Source organism: Brachypodium distachyon, chromosome 2, assembly GCF_000005505.3.
Source record: "Brachypodium distachyon strain Bd21 chromosome 2, Brachypodium_distachyon_v3.0, whole genome shotgun sequence".
In the NCBI taxonomy this organism is placed as follows: Eukaryota; Viridiplantae; Streptophyta; class Magnoliopsida; order Poales; family Poaceae; genus Brachypodium; species Brachypodium distachyon.
In genome coordinates this window covers 50,680,318-50,699,843 of record NC_016132.3, presented here as the reverse complement: position 1 = coordinate 50,699,843, position 19,526 = coordinate 50,680,318, and the positions used below count along the sequence as shown (strand labels likewise).

General features: G+C 46.3%; 2 protein-coding genes across 4 annotated transcripts; one reads left to right on the top strand and one right to left on the bottom strand.

Annotated features, from left to right (window-relative positions):
• Positions 1-1,741: 1,741 nt before the first annotated feature.
• LOC100844073 (beta-glucosidase BoGH3B) lies at positions 1,742-6,795 on the top strand. 3 transcript variants are annotated; one of them, XM_003569876.4, is made up of 11 exons: positions 1,742-2,000; positions 2,659-2,927; positions 3,177-3,381; positions 3,669-3,759; positions 3,883-4,028; positions 4,297-4,540; positions 4,614-4,718; positions 5,125-5,307; positions 5,392-5,593; positions 5,830-6,310; positions 6,427-6,795. In XM_003569876.4, the coding sequence occupies exons 2-11, from the start codon at positions 2,708-2,710 to the stop codon at positions 6,533-6,535; spliced, it is 1,986 nt and encodes a 661-aa protein (XP_003569924.1). In that variant the 5' UTR covers positions 1,742-2,000; positions 2,659-2,707; the 3' UTR covers positions 6,536-6,795. The 3 variants fall into 3 exon arrangements, with proteins under 3 accessions (XP_003569924.1, XP_014755232.1, XP_010232399.1); XM_010234097.3 differs by lacking the exon at positions 1,742-2,000 and adding an exon at positions 2,001-2,131; XM_014899746.2 differs by lacking the exon at positions 2,659-2,927 and having other exon boundaries at positions 1,743-2,000.
• Positions 6,796-6,840: 45 nt separating this feature from the next.
• LOC106866151 lies at positions 6,841-7,856 on the bottom strand. Its single transcript, XM_014898904.2, has 2 exons — positions 7,802-7,856; positions 6,841-7,695 (listed from the first exon to the last, which is right to left on the bottom strand). The coding sequence occupies exons 1-2, from the start codon at positions 7,830-7,832 to the stop codon at positions 7,304-7,306; spliced, it is 423 nt and encodes a 140-aa protein (XP_014754390.1). The 5' UTR covers positions 7,833-7,856; the 3' UTR covers positions 6,841-7,303.
• Positions 7,857-19,526: the final 11,670 nt, after the last annotated feature.

The following is a 19,526-nucleotide window of genomic DNA, read 5'->3' as shown; positions in this document are numbered from 1 at the left end:
AGGCCCTCGAAGCTGGTGACCGTCGCGGAGAACTCGGGCGGGCCGCGGATCATCCAGCAGCCCACGAAAATGTAGCACCCTAGCACGGACAGGAACAGCGCCAGCTCCAGCCGGGGATGCCTCCGGAGGAAATTACCTCCTGCCTCCATGGATCGATCGTGATTCGAGATGATAAGGTCGCCGAGTTGACGATGAACCTTGAATCTATTATGACGGATGCGCGCGGCCGCGCTCGCGCTATCAAGTTATAGCTCTCTCGCTCGAGTTTTGATGGAATCTGGCCCTTTTTGGTTCGTAACGAAAACGGACAATATATTGCTCCAACGGTCGCGCGCGCGTCTCCGAGTTGGATTTTCCACCTTTTGATTCATCCAAGGGGGGAATCGACGATCTGTGTTTTTTTTTCTTCGAAGGAGAGACGATTTAACAGATTGTAAGTTGTAGTAACAGTGTGCTACTAGTACTAAATTTGGAGTTGCTGACGGCTATGTCCGTTGACTGATTGCATTGAACTAGTAGACTAGTAGTTTGACTTAATTACAAACACATCTAGCCGATCGATCCATTCGTGGTTCAACAAAATGACTCGTGGTTACCAATGTTGACGTTTCTCTACTTTGTTTGTTCCTTTCTTACATCACATTTTCTCTATGAAGAAGCTCCTCCAGGCCATGTTCAAATGAGGCACCTAAAAGCGGACGCTGAGGCCGGACATTTGGTTTGTTCAGGAATCGGGGTCTATTTCCAATACTTCTCCTTCTAACCCAAAAGTGGTATCGACTACCTAAGAATTCGGCGCTTAGGTGAACTATTACTACTTTTTGGTTATCTACAAACGTCCTTAAAATTCTGGTTCCCATTGGAAAGCACGATGCTTGTGTGGAAGCTTGAAGTACTTTTTTTTTCTCTTTTTCTTTAGCAGTGCCTTTGCATTGAGATCATGGTTGGCAAGAGCAAGAGGCCAATGCCGGAGGAGGGAGGGAGGAGGGAAGGCATGTGAAGAAATGCCTCATTGTTAGGGTTACGAAATATGCATAAGAATTAAGAGGTATATAAAATGAAGGGACAAAAATTACTAAAAGTGGTACATAAGATGTGCTGGGGTAAATTGCACGAGGGGACCTTCTAGTGCATTAAGTTCTAGTTGTGACAACCCATCTTGATCCAATGCTATGTATACCACTTAATCATTACTCTCAACCCTGGTGATACCTCCACTAGCTTGTCGACCTGCCCTCTAACATTACCTAGCTAACCGATCATCCTTCCAGCCTCCCCCCGTCCTCCACCATGCCCAAATGCCCCCGCCGCCGTTACTGTTGTCGCCGCCTACCATTCCTTCTAGACTCGAGGAGCGTGGTTTTCTATTCATGCTATGAACATTTGGTGAATTTTCGTGAGAGGAAAGGAATTGTGAAAAATTCTCGTATAAGTGATTTAAGAAACCAAATTTAGGGAAGCTTCGGTGCTTCATGATGCTTTGGCGTTAACTCCCACCTCAAACTTTGTTGAGATTCTCTTGGCTCTACCACGTCGCAGCACTTGCATTTTTGGCAGCTCCACCTGCCCTAATCACTCCCGTGGGGCAGGCTAGCTTTCATCTCGTCAACCAGCTACAGGGAAAGAAAGGAAAGAAGCACGAATTTTGAGGCGAATCGGACAGCTCTGCGCGAAAAGAAAGGAAAGAACCTGAAAATAAAAAGGATAAACACATGGCCCGTCTGCGCAGCGACCAGCGAGCAGCTCTGTGTGCTCCGGCTCGGCCCACGACGCTCGGCCCCGATTACGGAATACCCCAAACGGCTTCCACCCACGGTGAGGTGGCGAAACACCGCAGCAGCGAGCAAGCGCAGACTCGCAGAGACGACCCCTCAGGCCTCAGCTCGCCCTCGTCAGTGGAAGGAGAGCGAGGTCAGGTCACAACTGGAAGCAGAGTAGAAGAACCGGAAGCAGAGTAGAAGACGCCAAGCAAATCATCCTCTGCCTTCCGCTGCTCCAAGGTAACCCCAGCCCCCCTGTCTGCTTTACTCCGTTTCACCTGTCTTCCAACTCCAAGTCGAGTAGTCGACCTCTGCCTCCACCACCACCACCACCACCTACTCGGCTCCTCCTGCTGTTGCTCTCGTTCTAGGTTAGTTCTTGTACTCGGCGTGGAAGAAGATCCGCGCGTATTCGCTCCTTGCGGGACAACCAGCGCGCCAATCGGCAAATTTGGGGTGCATCTGTAGAAGCTATTTTATGGGGCATTCTCTTGTTTAAAAAGACCCAAGGGGATGTGTTTGACACTGATGGTTTGCTTGGTCGGGTGACCGGTGACGTCCATTGACCTGAGGCGTTAGTTTATTTGGGTTCCACCCGTCATTTTAGTTTTTCTTTTGCGGAGAATTAGTAGTGGTTTAGTACTTTAGTTCAAGCCGTGCAAAGACAAAACCATTATGCGCTGGTTACCTGCTGTAAACGACTTCCGGTTTGCTGTATTATATACGTGTCTCAAATTTGCCCAAAATTGATGTATTTATTCCTAAAAGCGTCTAGATACATGTAATATTTCGACAAGAATTATGAGACGGAGGGAGTACTCGAACATTTTCTTCTTTCCTTTCCTTGGTCTGCCATCTGATATTAGTTTTTCTCTCACTTGCTACTTTCCATTTCTAGTCTCTTATCAGAGATCCGTCCTGAAGAGATACTTGGAGATTTTTCAGAGATGATATGTCCCAAAGTTTCATGGGGATGCCTTCTTCTACTTCTGTGTTTTGCTTGGATGGGAGATGCTGAGTACATGAAGTACAAGGATCCGAAGCAGCCTGTCAACACTAGAATCAAGGACCTTATCCGTAGGATGACTCTTGCTGAAAAAATTGGCCAAATGACACAGATCGAGCGCTCGGTAGCATCTGCAGATGTCATGAAAAAATACTTCATAGGTACGTTTGGTTGCAATTTTGGCATCCAGTAAAGTAAATGTGTAGTGCGAGAATGTTGTTTGGGAGCACACACGTGTTTGATGTCCTCCATCGGGAGTTTTGAGATTAATACCACCAAAGGCTTCAACACTACAAGCTAGAGCTACCATTGTGGCACTATTATCAGCAAAGCTGTGGTTATGCAACCTTTTCGTCGTCCTTCGATGAGGCTATGCAACTTCTTAATGCTCAATTTTCATGATGTTCTAGGTAGCATCTTAAGCGGCGGTGGAAGTGTCCCTGCCCCCCAGGCCACTCCTGCAATTTGGGTCAACATGGTAAATGAATTCCAGAAAGGTGCCTTGTCAACACGTCTGGGAATTCCTATGATTTATGGTATTGATGCTGTTCATGGTAATAACAACGTCTACAACGCCACCATATTCCCTCACAACGTTGGGCTTGGAGCTACAAGGCATCTCTCTGGCAATATTCATTTAACTTTTATGTAAATGTATTGCTGTATGTCAAATTACATGCTTCCTAGAAGGCCACAGTTTTAATTATGATTGTTATATTTTTTCTCAAAACAAAAGGGTAGTGCTTGCCTTACTCTTAAGTTGTCTAAAATGTTGAATCAGCTACGGGAAATTCATATCCATGTGGCAAGTGGCAACATAAATTTGGTAGCAGGCAGAACACCCAAACGGCATCTATAAATATGTGTAGTTATACAATCTGATTTTATATTTTGTTTATCAGGGATCCTGATCTTGTAAAGAGGATTGGTGACGCGACTGCTCTTGAAGTACGGGCAACGGGCATTCCATATACCTTTGCTCCATGCATTGCAGTAAGCACAGCACTATGTTGTCTTGCTGCTATCATGTGTTACATCTTTAGTCGAACAGTTATGAGTTTTTAAGTTTCATTAAAAGTTATGTTGGTCAAAAATGCTGTTTGTTACTTTATTTAGGTTTGTAGAGATCCTAGATGGGGTCGGTGCTATGAAAGCTACAGTGAAGACCACAAGATTGTTCAGGAGATGACAGATATTATCATTGGTCTTCAAGGAGAGATCCCAGAGAATCATACCAAAGGAGTTCCTTACATTGCTGGCAAGTAAGATATTCTTCTCAGTGTTAATATAATGGAATTGTAGATGTAAGCCAATTTTTAGGGATATGCATCTGATGTAAAGAATCAATACTTTGAACTGACAGGTATTTTGCCTAGATAAACATTCCGTCAGTAATTCAACTTGAGCATTTCCTGTTCACTGAAATATCTTCCACATTGTTTGAGAAAATAGTTTAGGGATATGCTCAGTTTCAATTTCTTGTAGCTTGAATATTCTCTATGTTATGTCTAAGCTTATGGATTCTGATAGGGATAAAGTTGTTGCTTGTGCTAAACACTTTGTTGGTGATGGTGGAACACATAATGGCGTCAACGAGAACAACACGATTGTTGACGAGCATGGGCTCCTAGGCATTCACATGCCACCATATTATGACTCCATTATAAAGGGTGTCGCTACTGTCATGGTTTCATATTCAAGCTTGAATGGTGCAAAAATGCATGCCAATCATGATCTAGTCACTGGCTACTTGAAATCCAAACTGCACTTTCGAGTTAGTGCCTCAGCTTATTTAACATTCCTCTGCTGTGATCTTAAACTAACTTCTGGATGGTTACTGGCTGTAGGGGTTTGTGATATCAGACTGGCTAGGAATAGACCGGATAACCTCACCACCTGGCGCAAACTATACTTACTCCGTGCAAGCTGGAATAAATGCTGGTATTGATATGGTATGTTCTTTTTTAGAACACAATTTCTTGTTTTCTTGGTAGCTATAGAAAATGCGGTTACTTATTTGTAGTTAAGAAAAGGTATCTGGCTCCAAACGTAGAAGTGCCTATGACATATACCTATACTTTTGGTCTGAATTTGTTGGCATACTTAATTTCAACATCATTTCTTGCATCTGAGATCACAAGCCCAAGATCGCCTAAATGAAGCCTGACCCATTGCATGTTTCAACATGAATTTCCAACCTTAACTGCATAATATAGGCTGTTCAGAGCTATTATCTCTCTTGTGGTACTGCAACATGAAGTGATTAGTATTTGTTAAGCGGCAGTAACTCGGGTTGTTTATCAAAATAATCTGGGCAAAAGTTGTTAATTCAAAAACTTTCTTTCAATTCCATTCCAGGTTATGGTGCCGTACAATTACACTGAATACATTGATGATGCGACTTCTCTTGTTAACAAGCATATCATCAGTATGAGCAGAATTGATGATGCTGTGAGTCGCATCCTTCGAGTCAAATTTACCATGGGCTTGTTCGAGAATCCTTTAGCTGATCTTAGCTTTGCAGATCAGCTTGGAAAGAAGGTTGATATGCTACAACATTTTGTATGGTCCTTGTATGTTAAGTGTGGAAATACATGTACATAACTGACTGTATAAATTTAACAGGAGCACAGAGAATTGGCTAGAGAAGCCGTCAGGAAATCACTTGTTCTACTAAAAAACGGCAACACACCTAATCAACAATTCCTTCCCCTCCCAAAGAAAGCTAGAAGGATCCTTGTAGCTGGAAGTCATGCTAGCAATTTGGGCTACCAATGTGGTGGGTGGTCAATTCAGTGGATGGGGGGCAGTGGAGATATTACAGCCGGTATGTGCTTTCTAATATACCTTAAGAATATATTACTCTGGTCTTCGGGTTTTTTTTTAAGAAGGAACCTTGATACTTCAGATTCTTATTTGCCAAAACTATGCCATACTTAGGTTGGTACTGTACTACTGTTTGTTATTTAGTGAATTTAAATTGTGATGTTTGAAGCATCCCTGGTCGAAATGTTTAAATGGATGTTCTATATAATTTTGAATATTATTCCATATTTTCTGCAGGCACAACAGTTCTTGATGCCATAAAGTCTACTGTTGGTGACACACCTGTTGTTTACTCTGAGAACCCTGATAACAGCTTCATGAAGACAAACGATTTTTCATTCGCCATCGTTGTTGTTGGTGAAACGCCATATGCAGAAACAGTAGGTGATGACACTGACCTGACTATCCTAGACCCTGGTCCAGACACAATCCGAACTGTCTGTTCGACAGTTAAATGTGCAGTGGTTATCATCTCTGGACGGCCGGTTGTCATTGAACCTTATCTTCCTTTGATGGAAGCGCTTGTTGCTGCCTGGCTGCCTGGCACAGAAGGTCAGGGTGTTGCTGATGTCCTCTTTGGGGACTATGGCTTCACTGGAAAGCTTTCACGCACTTGGTTCAAGTCTGTTGACCAACTGCCTATGAATGTTGGAGACCCACACTATGATCCACTCTTCCCTTTCGGCTTCGGTTTGACAATAAATTCATCACAGCCAGGGTAAATAACTTCATCAAGCACACTAGTGCAAATTAAATATAAAAGCGGAACAATTCAAGTACTACTTCGAAGTGATTTTGTTAATTTGAAATCCTTCATCTTGTTTGCTATTTCAGGTTCTCTGGTGCTGACAGTCCCAGGGATAAGACGAAAATTACAGTATATGCTGTGTTGAGTTTGCTACTGTCAATGATTCTGACTTTTGACGGGCACAGGTATATTTGAACGCCTAGCTGCTCTGCTGTAGCCGTAGTACGATTAATCCTCTTGCCGGTGATTATTAGTCCACATGGAGTTGGACGCTGCAGAAGGTGTAATGCTAACCTAGGTCATCAGTACATTTGTTCTTTAGCAAGCAAATTATCCCAGGTTCTTCTCTTGATTCCGTTTTAAATTTATCGAGGACAAAGGTGAATTAGTTTTTGCAAATCCTGCTAGATAACAACATCAAGGATTTTTTTTATCTATAGAAGATTTTGTGCTCCCTCATCGTTCCTAAAAATGGTTTTGTGTCACACGTGCAAGATCTGCTAAATCCTTGAAATCATTGCATAGAACTTTCTTAGGAATCATACAAGCTCGTTCCTGACGACTATCACATAAAATCTAGAAATTTATTTCTCAACACCTCACCCGGAAATCCGAGGATCCAAGATGGGCTAGAGGTTCTAGCCTTCTAGGTTAGCATACCATAATGGTAAGGCCGTAAACAATACCACGTGCAAGGCAATGACTCCGCCTGCAGCCCGTCGGTCATCACCGTCTCGTGGGCAGAGACGCCACGGGGGTTGTCGTTGTAGACCATCACGTGGACGTCGAGCTGCACCGGGCCTGAACGCCACTCCGACGCCAGGCGCTGCCGGAGCGGCGTCGAGAGCCCGACCCCGTCGGCCCGGGCCTCGATCTCCACGGCTTTCCCCCAGGGCTGCCTCGAGGTGCAGTCTCCCGGCTCCACGTGGCCCCAGCCGAGCGCCACGCCGGAGTACGACACGGTCAACTCCGCGAGTCGACGCAGGTCTTGTTCATCCGGAGCGTGAGGTTGAACGCCGGCGAGACCACGGGGCCGGGCCGGGCCGGGTCGATCCCGTCGAAGCCGGCGAGGCCCACCGAGAAAGACGGGATGTTGGCGGACTTGAGGTAGTCGAAGGGCCCAAGCGTGAGCATCGTGAGTACAAACAACGCTACAAACGCGATGAGGAGCGCGCGTCCTTCGCCTTCGCTCTTGCCTTCAGCAGATGCCGGCGGAGCGTGGCCCAGCACCGGTGCTTCGTCGGCGGGGATGGCATGGTAGGCCGCTTGTTCTAGGTCGACGGCCTGACCCATGTTTCTTCGATCTTGGACTATTCTTCCTTTGCTAGCCTCCTGCTTTGTGCGAGAGACCAATTCTGCAGCACAAATTAACATATACATATCGGCCACGTGTACGGTAAGGTTGTTTAGATCCGAGTCCATTGGTTAATTAAAGCAACCTGTTACTGCAACGGCCTGTACCTTGACCCTTGAGTACGTACCAGGAGTACATTTATCTTTGATTTATCCTTTTCTTTTTGAGGGATAAACCAATCTCGCTTTGTTTGCACGTAGGGCAACGTAAATATATTTTGTGGTGGACGATCGCAGCTGCATCGATCGATCTATATCCGCACCAAAGAACGGCGGTATCTGTTAGTTAGTTAGTTCGTTTTCAAAAGAAAAGTTCCTAACCTCAATCGCTCGGCGAGCTTGGCGATCCATCCATGGAAGAAAGTTTCAGCCAGAGGCATCCACGGCTCGCGAATGCGTTGTTCCTGTGCATCGTTGCGCTCTTGATGCTCGCCGTGGCCGCCCTCACCATCACGCTCAGTTCGTCTCCACCCGAGTTCTCCGCGACGGTCGCCAGCTTCGATGGCATCGGCCGGAGCACCGGCGGCGCGTCCCCCACCTTCCGCTTGGCCCTCCGCGTCAAGAACGGCAACGTGTGGAGGCACTGCTTCAAGCCGCGCGGCGCGGCGGTGGAGTACGATGGCGTGCCCATCGCCCGCGCCCAAGATCTGAGCGAGTTCTGCGTCCCGGCACGGAGCGTCGTGGAGGTGCCCGTCGTGGCCACGAGCGAGGGGCTCGGGCTGCCCGAGAAGCTGTACGAGGGCGTCCAGAGCCGGCGCCACAAGCAGGAACGCGTGCCGCTGGCGATGCGGCTGACGCTGGACGAGCTCCACGTGGTACTTGGCCCGGGTTGGCCCATGCTGCTGCAGTGCACGGCGATGCTGGATGGGCGGCCGGACTTGCCGTCCCGTTGCCTGCTTTTCATCATGGTGGAGCAAGGTCTTCATTAAGGCGGTGAACCGTACCATCAAGTTAATTAGTAGACTAATCATCGTATTCTTCTTGCTCCATTTTAATTATGTTGTGCTCTCTTTGAATTCCTACCCTTATATGTCATGATCTTTCAATAAAATGTATTTTCATTGTATTAATTGCATCCGATTTTCTATTTTAGAACTCTGATTGCTCACGCACACGTACACGTACAACGCCTGCCGCATACGGGGGGTCACGCAGCCTCGAGTTGCATGACTCGATCTATGCACATTACTTTCGGTGGTATAAATAGGTCTAAATGGCTAGTGCTGTTTAATTATGCATCTCTTTCTGGGGCTCAGCATGCTTGGATCGAATCACACGCTCCGTTCCTTAATTAGCGGGTTCATTAAAGAGTCCGGCTTGTTACAGTGGATAATCTTAACAATCTCAAAAGCCTGTTTGGCTCTGCTCGTTTTGTACTCATGAATGCTCGTCGAGCGTCTGTAAACTCCTTAATAGCTAAAAAAGGAGTGAATTCTACTTTATATCTTATGTTTGGTCATTTGTGTTTTACCTCATTTTAAAACTCTTCCACATTTTATCCTCTATTTGTACAAATGTGTCAGTCTTTACACCTTTTAACAAATTACCCTCATCTGACATGATGGGCCCACTATTCACATTGACATGGCATGTCCACGTTGAAAGCGTATTTGTCAACAATTTTTTATTAAATCCTAGGACTCAAGATGGCAATGGATAGTCAAAATGTAGATATCTATGGATATCCAGCCCATGGATCCAGGGTATGAAAAAAGTTTTCGATCCATGGATATCCACGAATTGATACCCATCAACTCGTGGAGCGGACACGGATATCACATTTCATTCATGGATATCCATGGATACCCGGTATTTATTAAAATAAATAAATTACTGACATATGAGTCCATTAGTTAGCTATATGAGTCATACAAATAGTTCATTTCCACTCAAACCTAACCCTGACTCCCTTCTCTCCCTCAGTCCCACACTCCCAACCCACGAGCCGCCGCACCTGATCTGTCCTCGACTCCCAGTTCCCCCACCGATATGCTCCCTCTTCCTCGATGCTCGCTCGTTGTTGTTGTTTATGATGTTGATTTCATGGATATGGATAATCCATGGATACCCGGTGGATATGGATGTGGGTATTATTTTGCATCCAGGGATATTTTCGTGGATGGATAGTTGGTTTGGGGATGGATATGTACATGGATTTGGTAGACCCGTCCAGACCCGCCCCGTTTCCATCCTGACATAGGCCATGATAAAAAACGCAAAAAGTATACTTGTACCAACAATTTTTGAAGATGATGATCATCACATCCACTAGAAGGTAGAGGGCAAAAAACCACGACAGACTTGCTCCGCAACAGGAAATCTATGCGGAGATCAAGGGGAAAGGAGGATGCGACACGATTTCTTTACCTAGAGGAGGTAAAGATTTCTGGCGATCACCGAGGCCGAACCCAGCCCTCGCCCTTGCCACCTCTCGGTTTCAGACTCCTTCCCGCTGGTTGTTGTGAGTTTGAACGCTTCATACGACAGAGGTAAAGAGAGAAAACAGGTTGGGAGGATGCAAACAGTTTTGATCTGAGATAAAACGCCTTGGCAAATTATGGTTTCCACGTGGACATGCCACGCCACTTCGAACAGTGGGCCCAACATGTTAGCATCGGATTTTGTTAAAGGGGAAAGAAACAATCATTTGTATAAATATATGGGGTAAATGTGGCAGGAATTTTAAATTGGGATAAACAATATCACAAAAGACACAACACGGAGTAAATAATGAAATTCACACTAAAAATAGTAGACGGTTTCGCTCAGTTTTGTTAACTACTGAACTTAAAATCTTTAGCAGTAAAAAAAGAGCAACATGATGGGTTGAACCTGAGGTTACATCAATGCAGAGGTGGATTGGACCCTGTGCTGACCAAATGTTGCTATCAGTTGGCTAGGCTAAGCATTGGAAAAATATCAACGAGCTCAATGAGTACTCGCGGGTAAGCTTCTTATGCTTAACGATATGAAAACAATGTTGTCTCTGCTCGTTAAGCTGCCAAGCCGAGTACTCGAGCTGCTCGGTAAGTAACGAGATTTTATGCCAGCCCTAGTGGGTGGAGAAAGATGATGGAACGAGATAAAGCGAGACGATGTAGCAAACCTAGCATCCGACGGTTGCTCTGCTCAGGGGCATTGCGGCTTAGAGATGAAGTTTCAGCAGAGCACGGCCCCGGGCCCTCGCACTCATTTTAAAGATGAGACGGCGGAGAGAGGCGACAGTACATGCAAGAAAAAACTCGATCACTCAGTGATCAAAGATAATAAAGAGGGAAAAAATGTCACCGTCAGTCTATGAACTTGACGTAAGGAAGGGGAGGAGCAAAAACTCTTTTCTACCGACAGAACCCATGTGCTTCATGCAACCAGCCACATGCTGACACGTGGCATCATACACCATATACCATTAAAATACACTCTCTTCATCACATATTAAGTGACTTTCTATTACATGTATCTACATAGCAGTGTTGATAGAATCGCCGCTTACAGGGGAGGAGGGAGTGTGGTGAGCTTAAGCCATGCAGAATTAGGTGCCGCACCACCAGGTTCACGAGCCAAGGGTCCTTTGCCGGCGACGGCCGCTTGGACGGTCGTTGGACCTCCGATGAACTCCACCTCCACCGACGTTGACTTCAATTTCGCGGGAGTTCTGTCTGCTTGTGATTTGGGGAAACTGAGGTCAACGAGAGCAGACAAGATAGAGCAGAAAAGACAGTTTTTTTTCGCAAGATCGTATGACCAGCCCGATCCATTTTGTCCATGTCAGCACGCCACGACAACGGCTGAACCTACGAATCGTATTTTTGATTGTGGGTGATCAAGCCTGCCTAGTTATTATCATTACATCTGTTCTTTAGCACGCAAATTATCTCAGCTGCTTCTTCTCATGTATCTGGATAACAAATTACAACATTAGTAAGCATTTTATCTAGAGAAGATTTCGTGCTGCCTCATCGTTCCAAGGGAGGTTTTGTGACACACGTGGTAGATCTGCTGTATATTTGAAATCATTACATAGAAATTTCTTTAGGAATTAGTTATACAAGCTCATTCGGTCGATCGTTCCTGACAAATTCTCCATAGAATCTAGAAATTTATTTCTCAACACCTCAACCGGAAATCCGTGGATCCAAGAGGGGCAAGAGTCCTAAACAATAATACCATAATGGTAAGGCCGTAAACAATACCACGCGCAGGGCAATGACTCGGACTGCAGCCCGTCCGTCATCACCTTGCACCGCATCATCACCCTGTCGTGGGCAGAGACGCCACGGGGGTTGTCGTTGTAGACCATCACGTGGACGTCGAGCTGCACCGGGCCTGAACGCCACTCCGACGCCAGGCGCTGCCGGAGGGGCGTCGAGAGCCCGACCCCGTCGGCCCCGGCCACGATCTCCACGGCTTTCCCCCAGGGCTGCCTCGAGGTGCAGTCTCCCGGCTCCACGTGGCCCCAGCCGAGCGCCACGCCGGAGTACGACACGATCAGCTGGGCACGGTCGACGCAGGTCTTGTTCATCCGGAGCGTGAGGTTGAACGCCGGCGAGACGACGGGGCCGGGCCGGGCCGGGTCGATCCCGTCGAAGCCGGCGAGGCCCACCGAGAAAGACGGGATGTTGGCGGACTTGATGTAGTCGAAGGGCCAAAGCGTGAGCATCATGAGTGCAAACGACGCAACGAACCCAATGAGGAGCGCACGTCCTTCGCCTTCGCTCTTGCCTTCGGCAGATGCCGGCGGAGCGTGGCCCAGCACCGGTGCTTCGTCGGCGGGGATGGCATGGTAGGCCGCTTGTTCTAGGTCGACGGCCTGACCCATGCTTTTTTGATCTTGGACTGTTCTTCCTTTGCTAGCCTCCAGCTTTTGTGCGAAAAACCAAGTACAGCACAAACATATCGACCGCGTACACACGGTAAGGTAGTTTAGATAGATCCGAGTTTATTGGTTAGTTAACCCAATCTGTTGCTGCAACGGCCTGTACCTTGACCCTTGCGTATTTTATTTTTCTTTTTCTTTTTGAGGGATATACATATCTTGCTTTGTTTGAACGTACGGCGACATAAATACTCGTATATTTGCTGGATGATCACGGCTGCATCGACCGGTTCATAAACACCAAAGCTCATCGGGATCTGTTAGTTAGTTAGCTCCTGACCTTAGTTAGTTTTCAAAAGAAAAATTCCTAATCTCAATCGCTCGGCGAGCTGGTGATCCATCCATGGAAGGCAATTTCGCCCAGAGGCATCCACGGCTCGTGAGTGCGTTGCTCGTGTGCATCGTTCTGCTCTTATCCCTCGCCCTGACCGCCCTCCTCATCACGGTTAGTTGCATTCCACCCGAGTTCTCCGCGACCGTCGCCAGCTTCGATGGTCTCGGCCGGAGCAGCGCCGGCGGCGTGGCCCCCACCTTCCGCCTGGCCGTCCGCGTCAAGAACAACGACGTGTGGAGGCACTGCTTGAAGCCGCGCGGCGCGGTGGTGGAGTACGAAGGCGTACCCATCGCCCGCGCCGCGGACGATCTCGGCGAGTTCTGCGTCCCGGCGCGGAGCGTGGTGGAGGTGCCCGTCGTGGCCACGGGCGAGGGGCGCGGGCTGCCCGACCAGGTGTACGAGGGCGTGGAGGGCCGGCGCCAGAGGCAGGAACGCGTGCCGCTGGCGGTGCGGCTGACGCTGGACGATCGACGCAAGGATTGGCCCATGCTGCTGCAGTGCACGGCGATGCTGGATGGGCGGCCGGACTTGCCGTCCCGTTGCCTGCTTTTCATCATGGTGGAGCGAGGTCTTCATGGTGACGACGAACCGTCAGGTTAACTAGATTAATCGTTGTATTCTTCTTGCTCCATTTTAGTTATGGTGCGCTCTCTTCGAATTCATACCATTATGAGTTATGATCTCTCAAGAAAAGGTGTTTTTCATTGTATTAGTTGCATCAGTTTTTCTATTTTAGAAACAGATTAGATAATTATCAAGGGTAGTTTAGACTATTTACGTGCAACCTTGTTTTCTCCTTCAAATACACTTTGGCCCAGACCGGACTAGGCCCATCAGGCCCAAAAGATCGATCGCATGATTCGTATCTAGCCCATCGTGAAAAAACAACGCACCGCCCTGTCCAGGTTAGGTTTTCTTCTTTGATAGAAACTTGCAACCTGCGTTCTTGCAATGCCTAAAATTTGTTGCTTCTTGGAACAAATTAGCCAACTCCACCGGTTGATGAGAACACTTTGGAAGGCAAAAGAGCAAACCTGGAGGGTTTATCGTATTTGGTCTCAAATGCACGTATGTTTATGCAAGACAGTGATCGACCTTTCAATGTCCTTATCTCTGAATCTGCCAAAGAGTTTTCCTTCTACCACAGATACAGTACTACGAATTCAAACCTCGCTTTACAATCTTTAAACAATTCTCAATTTTCATGATCTAAAAGTGAATTAACGACTTGGCAAGAAATGATTGATCAACCTGTGCTAGGGAAGAAGCAAGCCCTTGGGAAGTCAGGCCAGGAATTTCTCGGCGTGAGGATCAATCTAGCAGTCTGAGAGCTCAGCGGCCATATGGTAAGAGAAAGGACTATGACGGAGCATCTGAAGCGACCTTGTGCAGTTTTTTTGGTTGAAGTGTCTCTATCTGGACCAGAGTTTCAGGAGCTGCAGAGATATGTCTTGGAGTTCCTGGCCGCCGGCCGGTGCCAGTCCTGAAGAGTAGAGATCGGACCGTTTTAAGATATGATCATTAACGCTGGGTGAGCTAAGTTGGTACAATTATGGTGTCGACTTCCAAATTAAGAATTTGCCTCTATGATTATAGCCATCAGTTTTTCCCCTGTATCCAACATTAAAAGTACTGCTCCTTGTTGAGAATTATGTTACAGTGGAAATTGGTGGTAAATTGCACTATGTTCTTCAGCCCCGGGTATCGAATTACCGTAGCATCGCAGTTGTTTTCAAACTTCCGCGACACAACAACACCTATTTACATTGCTACAAAATGACACCTATTTAAGTGGCTACAAAATGACACCTATTTAAGTGGCTACGGTAAGAAAAAGTATTTTTCTTAAAAAGAGATGTCTTATGTTCTAGGAATTGTGTGCATGTGCACACCTACTCGTGGTGTGAAACAGGTCATTATAGGGTTGTTTATTTAAACTACAACCAGAATCACAGTAATATATTCTGATCATGTGAACAAATGCACGGTTGCTTAGGATTTCATTTTTTTTCTCACAGATGCAAAATGGGCATGTCACATTGGCTGCTTAGGAGAATATTTGTCTTATCAAATTCAGAACACGTAAACAGGCATGGCATAGACTCACCAACAAATAAGGTCTCAATGAAAGCACTCATGTAGTATGCCCTGTAAGAAATTCGCTACCCCTCTAGTTGCAGGAACACATATGAATATGTCGTCAAGAAGTCTGAACGGTGAATTGGTGATATTACACATCTACAAAATGAAAAATCAAAGCTTTCCCGTCAAAAAAAGTGGTCCTTGAATAATATGAATAAGAAGTCATGCATTGAAGAACATGTGGTTGAACAGAGGAGACTTTATAATTACCTTGAACAATATGTCTCCCCTTAATATAAGATCTACCAATGTTTTGGGTGCATCGGGTTCGGAGAATAAAGCATGCCAGCTAAGGAGTGCTGGGACTAGTAGACTAGCCCCTGCAATAGCAACACCCAAACGAATCCAATTGAATTGGAACATCTCTTAAACAAGAGGAAAACATTTCAAGTGTTAAACAGCAGACTAAATAACAAGAAAGCAATACAAATCATTTGTCTAACCTGGGTAGAAAATCGTAGTACATGCATGCGGATAGTGAGAACCAAGAGTGAAAATTTCCAACGTTATGCTAATTTTGGTATTCTTGAAACAAATGATGTCTGTGAATGCTACCAGAAGATAAAAGAAACAGCTCAAGCAAACAACGAGCCATGTAGCAACCACATCCTGCATAAGTAGTTATGAGTTAATAGTTTTCTTGATGAAAAAATATACATACAACGAATCATGTCACTCGTACCTTAGTAAGGATACTGCCATAGCAACAATGCTAGCTGAAGAATACTACCAACAAGAAGAATAACAGGACCAAGATAATGAGCAGAAGTTGCATTCACACCCTTGGATATGAATAATATCGCAGTAAAGCTCTCAAGCAAACCAAACGGCTGCCAGCCTTGCAATCTTCTAGAAAAAGAATTGTTAATCACATGAAAGTTATCCTGACCATGGTGACTCCTCGCGCCCCCAGGTAAAACCCTGAGCAACTTTCCATTTCGCGCGACTTCGGACGCTTCGGTTCCGTGTGCTTACAAGGTTTTGCAATTAGCGGACTGTTTTGAACGGATTCGATTAGTACTGGTTTTACGAGCGGAGTTTCACGCTGGGGAGTTCTCCCGTATTCTTTTTAGCTTCGTGTGCTGAATCTTTTGGGTGCTTGTTGTCTGCAGCCGCCGCCGCAGGACCGGGATGAGGATATGCTGGGCGGAGGACAAATATTTTCTGAGGCAGGCAAACTCTTATTCCTTCTAGAACTGAAACAGATAACATTCAATATTTCTATATATGCAAAAATATATTTTAATAATTTTGGTTTGTTTAGCTTTTTTTGCAATTCATTTCTATGCAGTTCGTCTTATCATATATTGTCTAGTGACTAAATATCTGTGTGTTACTACAATTTTAATTTTACTCTTCTATATTACATGAGTTATTTAAATATTTGGATCTAATTCATCAACTTTGTTCCAAATATCAATTAATATGTACCACATAAAATATATATCATGAATATGATTTGCAAGTAGTTTCGAGGTGTAGGTAACACACACAACATCTCAAATTTTCATAAGAGTAAATATTTGACATAAAAAGATATCTTCATATTTATCTGCCGAACTAAAAAGATCAAATAGATATTTGACATAATAAACAAGATTTTTCTCCATACTTCTAGAGATATGATATCTCATCAGCAAGAACTACAGACGCCGAAACATGATCTGTCAAATCAGAACTCCTTATAACTTGGGTAAAGAAAAATACATCGCGTGATAATGATTCTCTATTGTCATTAAGGAAGAAATGCAGATAAAACGAAGATAATTAAGGCAATAGTGAGCGATTCGTGCATGTACATCAACCGTATATAGCCAAAATAATTAAGAGGGCGTCCTACGAGGATCGTTTGATGAGTCGTGGTTAAAAGGACGGGGGAATATACATCCTATTTTTACATCAGAGGAATTATGCGACTACCTTGTTTTTCACATGGGTAGTGCCTAGGTGTGCCTTTCGTCTTAGCGGGGCAGCACAGCACGACCCGTTTTATTTGTGAGTCTGAGGGCCGAGCCGGGCTAAGCCCAGTTAGCAGCGAAGCGAGCCGTTGGCCAGCTAATACACCTCTCCCTCCATCTGCTCCGTATCGTTGCCGAGCACTCAGTCGCCCTCACTTGGAAGAAAATCATATGATACAAGGCCTAATTTTCCATCATGCTGAAACTTGTTAAATCAATGACATGTGGCGTTGCCAAAGATGAAAATGTCATTTACTCTTTTTGTTTGATCGTTATCGGTTCCTCTTTCGCACAAAAAAGAAGTTCTCAGTTCTTTTGGCTGGGTCCCAAAACAGATTGTTCTTAATCGATCCCACAACATAAAACAAGATCGTTTGTCTTGTGGTTCTTCAGTTTGTCACCGACCCTGTCTTCTCTCTTCATCTGGCGGCAACGACGGGAGCTAAGGCGGGGACCTCCACGGCAACAACCTTCTACGACCCCATCTTCCACTACTGCAGGTACCTCCTCCTCCTCCCTCTCGTTCATCGTAGCAAGTGGCACTGCCCGACGCCAGTGCTAGCAGCTGATGCTCCTTGACTTGCGTGGCATGTCTGCTTCATTTCCTTCGGAAGTCCTCTTCTCCTAGTAAGGGCAACTCCAGCCACACGACCCAAACGGACGAGTATTTGTGATCGTTTGGGTCGCGGCCTCGCGGGACGGACAGAATCCGGCCTCCAGTCCGTTTGGGTCGGGCAGTGCGGCCAGCAGGGCGCCCCATTTTGGTTCGGCAAACACACCAACTCCAAAATAGTGGCCAATTCAGATACAAACATAAAGTAAAGAAAATTCAAACAAATGTGTCGAATTATTATAAATCATAAAATACAAATAGTACAACTAAACAAATGTGCCAAGTTATTACAAATCACACAATACAAATAGTACAATTAAACAAATATTGTTTCAAATATAGTTCAAACACTCAAATAAATAGGAAGAATCCCTACTGATTTCTTACATGTTACCAAATCACCCTGGAGTTGGTTGTGGGCTGCCCGGTCTCGAATTTCATGATGCGTGTGGAGGAACTGCTCGAATGTAGTCGGTCCATGTTGGGGCTCAACCAAATCCCCATGGAAATTCCACTCCTTATCAAAGATGGAATCATCCCGCTCGTCCTCGACAATCATGTTGTGCATGATCACGCAAGCAGTCATCACCTCGGCCATGGTCTCCACATCCCATGTTCTTGCAGGATGTCGAACAATGGCCCAACGATCTTGCAGCGCCCCAAAATGCCCGCTCCACATCCTTCCTAGCACTCTCCTGCTCTTTGGCAAACCTGCACCTCTTCTCTCCTTGAGGCCTGGGGATGGTCTTCACAAATGTCGACCACTCAGGATAAATGCACAACATGATTGTATCCTTTGTTGTACTGGTGGCCATTGATCTCATAGTTGACCACCGGAGTTTGGCCTTCGGCAAGCTTAGAAAACACGGGGGAGCGTTGAAGCACGTTGATGTCATTGTGAGAGCCCCGCCATCCCGAAGAAAGAGTGCCAAATCCAAAGATCCTGAGATGCAACCTCCTCTAGAATCACGGTGCACCCACCGGCATGTCCTTTGTATGCACCCTGCTAACCGAATGGACAGTTCTTCCACTCCCAATGCATACAAATCGATGCTTCCAAGCATCCCCGGGAACCTCCGGGACTCATTGACATACAACAAGCGGGATGTGTCCGCGGCCGTCGGTGCTCAGGTATTCAGAGCCAAAAACTTGGACCACCGCGGTGCAGAATCTATACATTGATTCAAGACAGGTGGACTCACTCATGCGCAAATACTCATCGAGACTGTCGCCGGCAACCCCATATGATAGCATCCGAATTGCCGCTGTGCATTTCTAATTACTGGAAAACCCATTCCTACCGCAGGCATCCGGCTTGCAAATGAAGTAATCCCGTATCCAACCACGTCTTGCATGATACGCTTGAACATCGGCCGCCCCATCCGGTACCGGCGTCGGAACAGGTGGGTAGGAAACACATGATTTGTGCGATGAAAGTAATCATTGAAAAGAAGAAGATGGCCGGCTTGTCTGTTGCGGGCCAGCGCGTAAGCACGGCCCCTAATCGACCCCCAACGATTTGGACGCCGGATCTGATTATGCTGACGGTACCAGAGAGCAGCACTCACCAGCAACTCGGTGTCGCCGTTAGAGTCCTCGCGCGTTGCTGTCCATGAAGTGCTTGAAGAAGAACTCGGAGTCACTGTCGGCCATGGCGTCGCGGCAGCCGGTGGCAGCGGCGGCTGCTGTCTTTGTTTCCTGCCGAACGGCGGCAAGACAGACGGTTGCGGCGGAGAAATCGGGCGGCGGCGACGGGGTCGAGAGCAAGGGTCTGGGGATGGAAATGGGGATGAGGCGTGGGAATGTGCTCTGTAGCTGACAGGCGGGCCACCATGACGCTAGGGCGGACGAGATGATGCTCCGTCCGCGGTCCGGGTCGACGCAAACCCAGCCCAAATTTGGGACGGAAA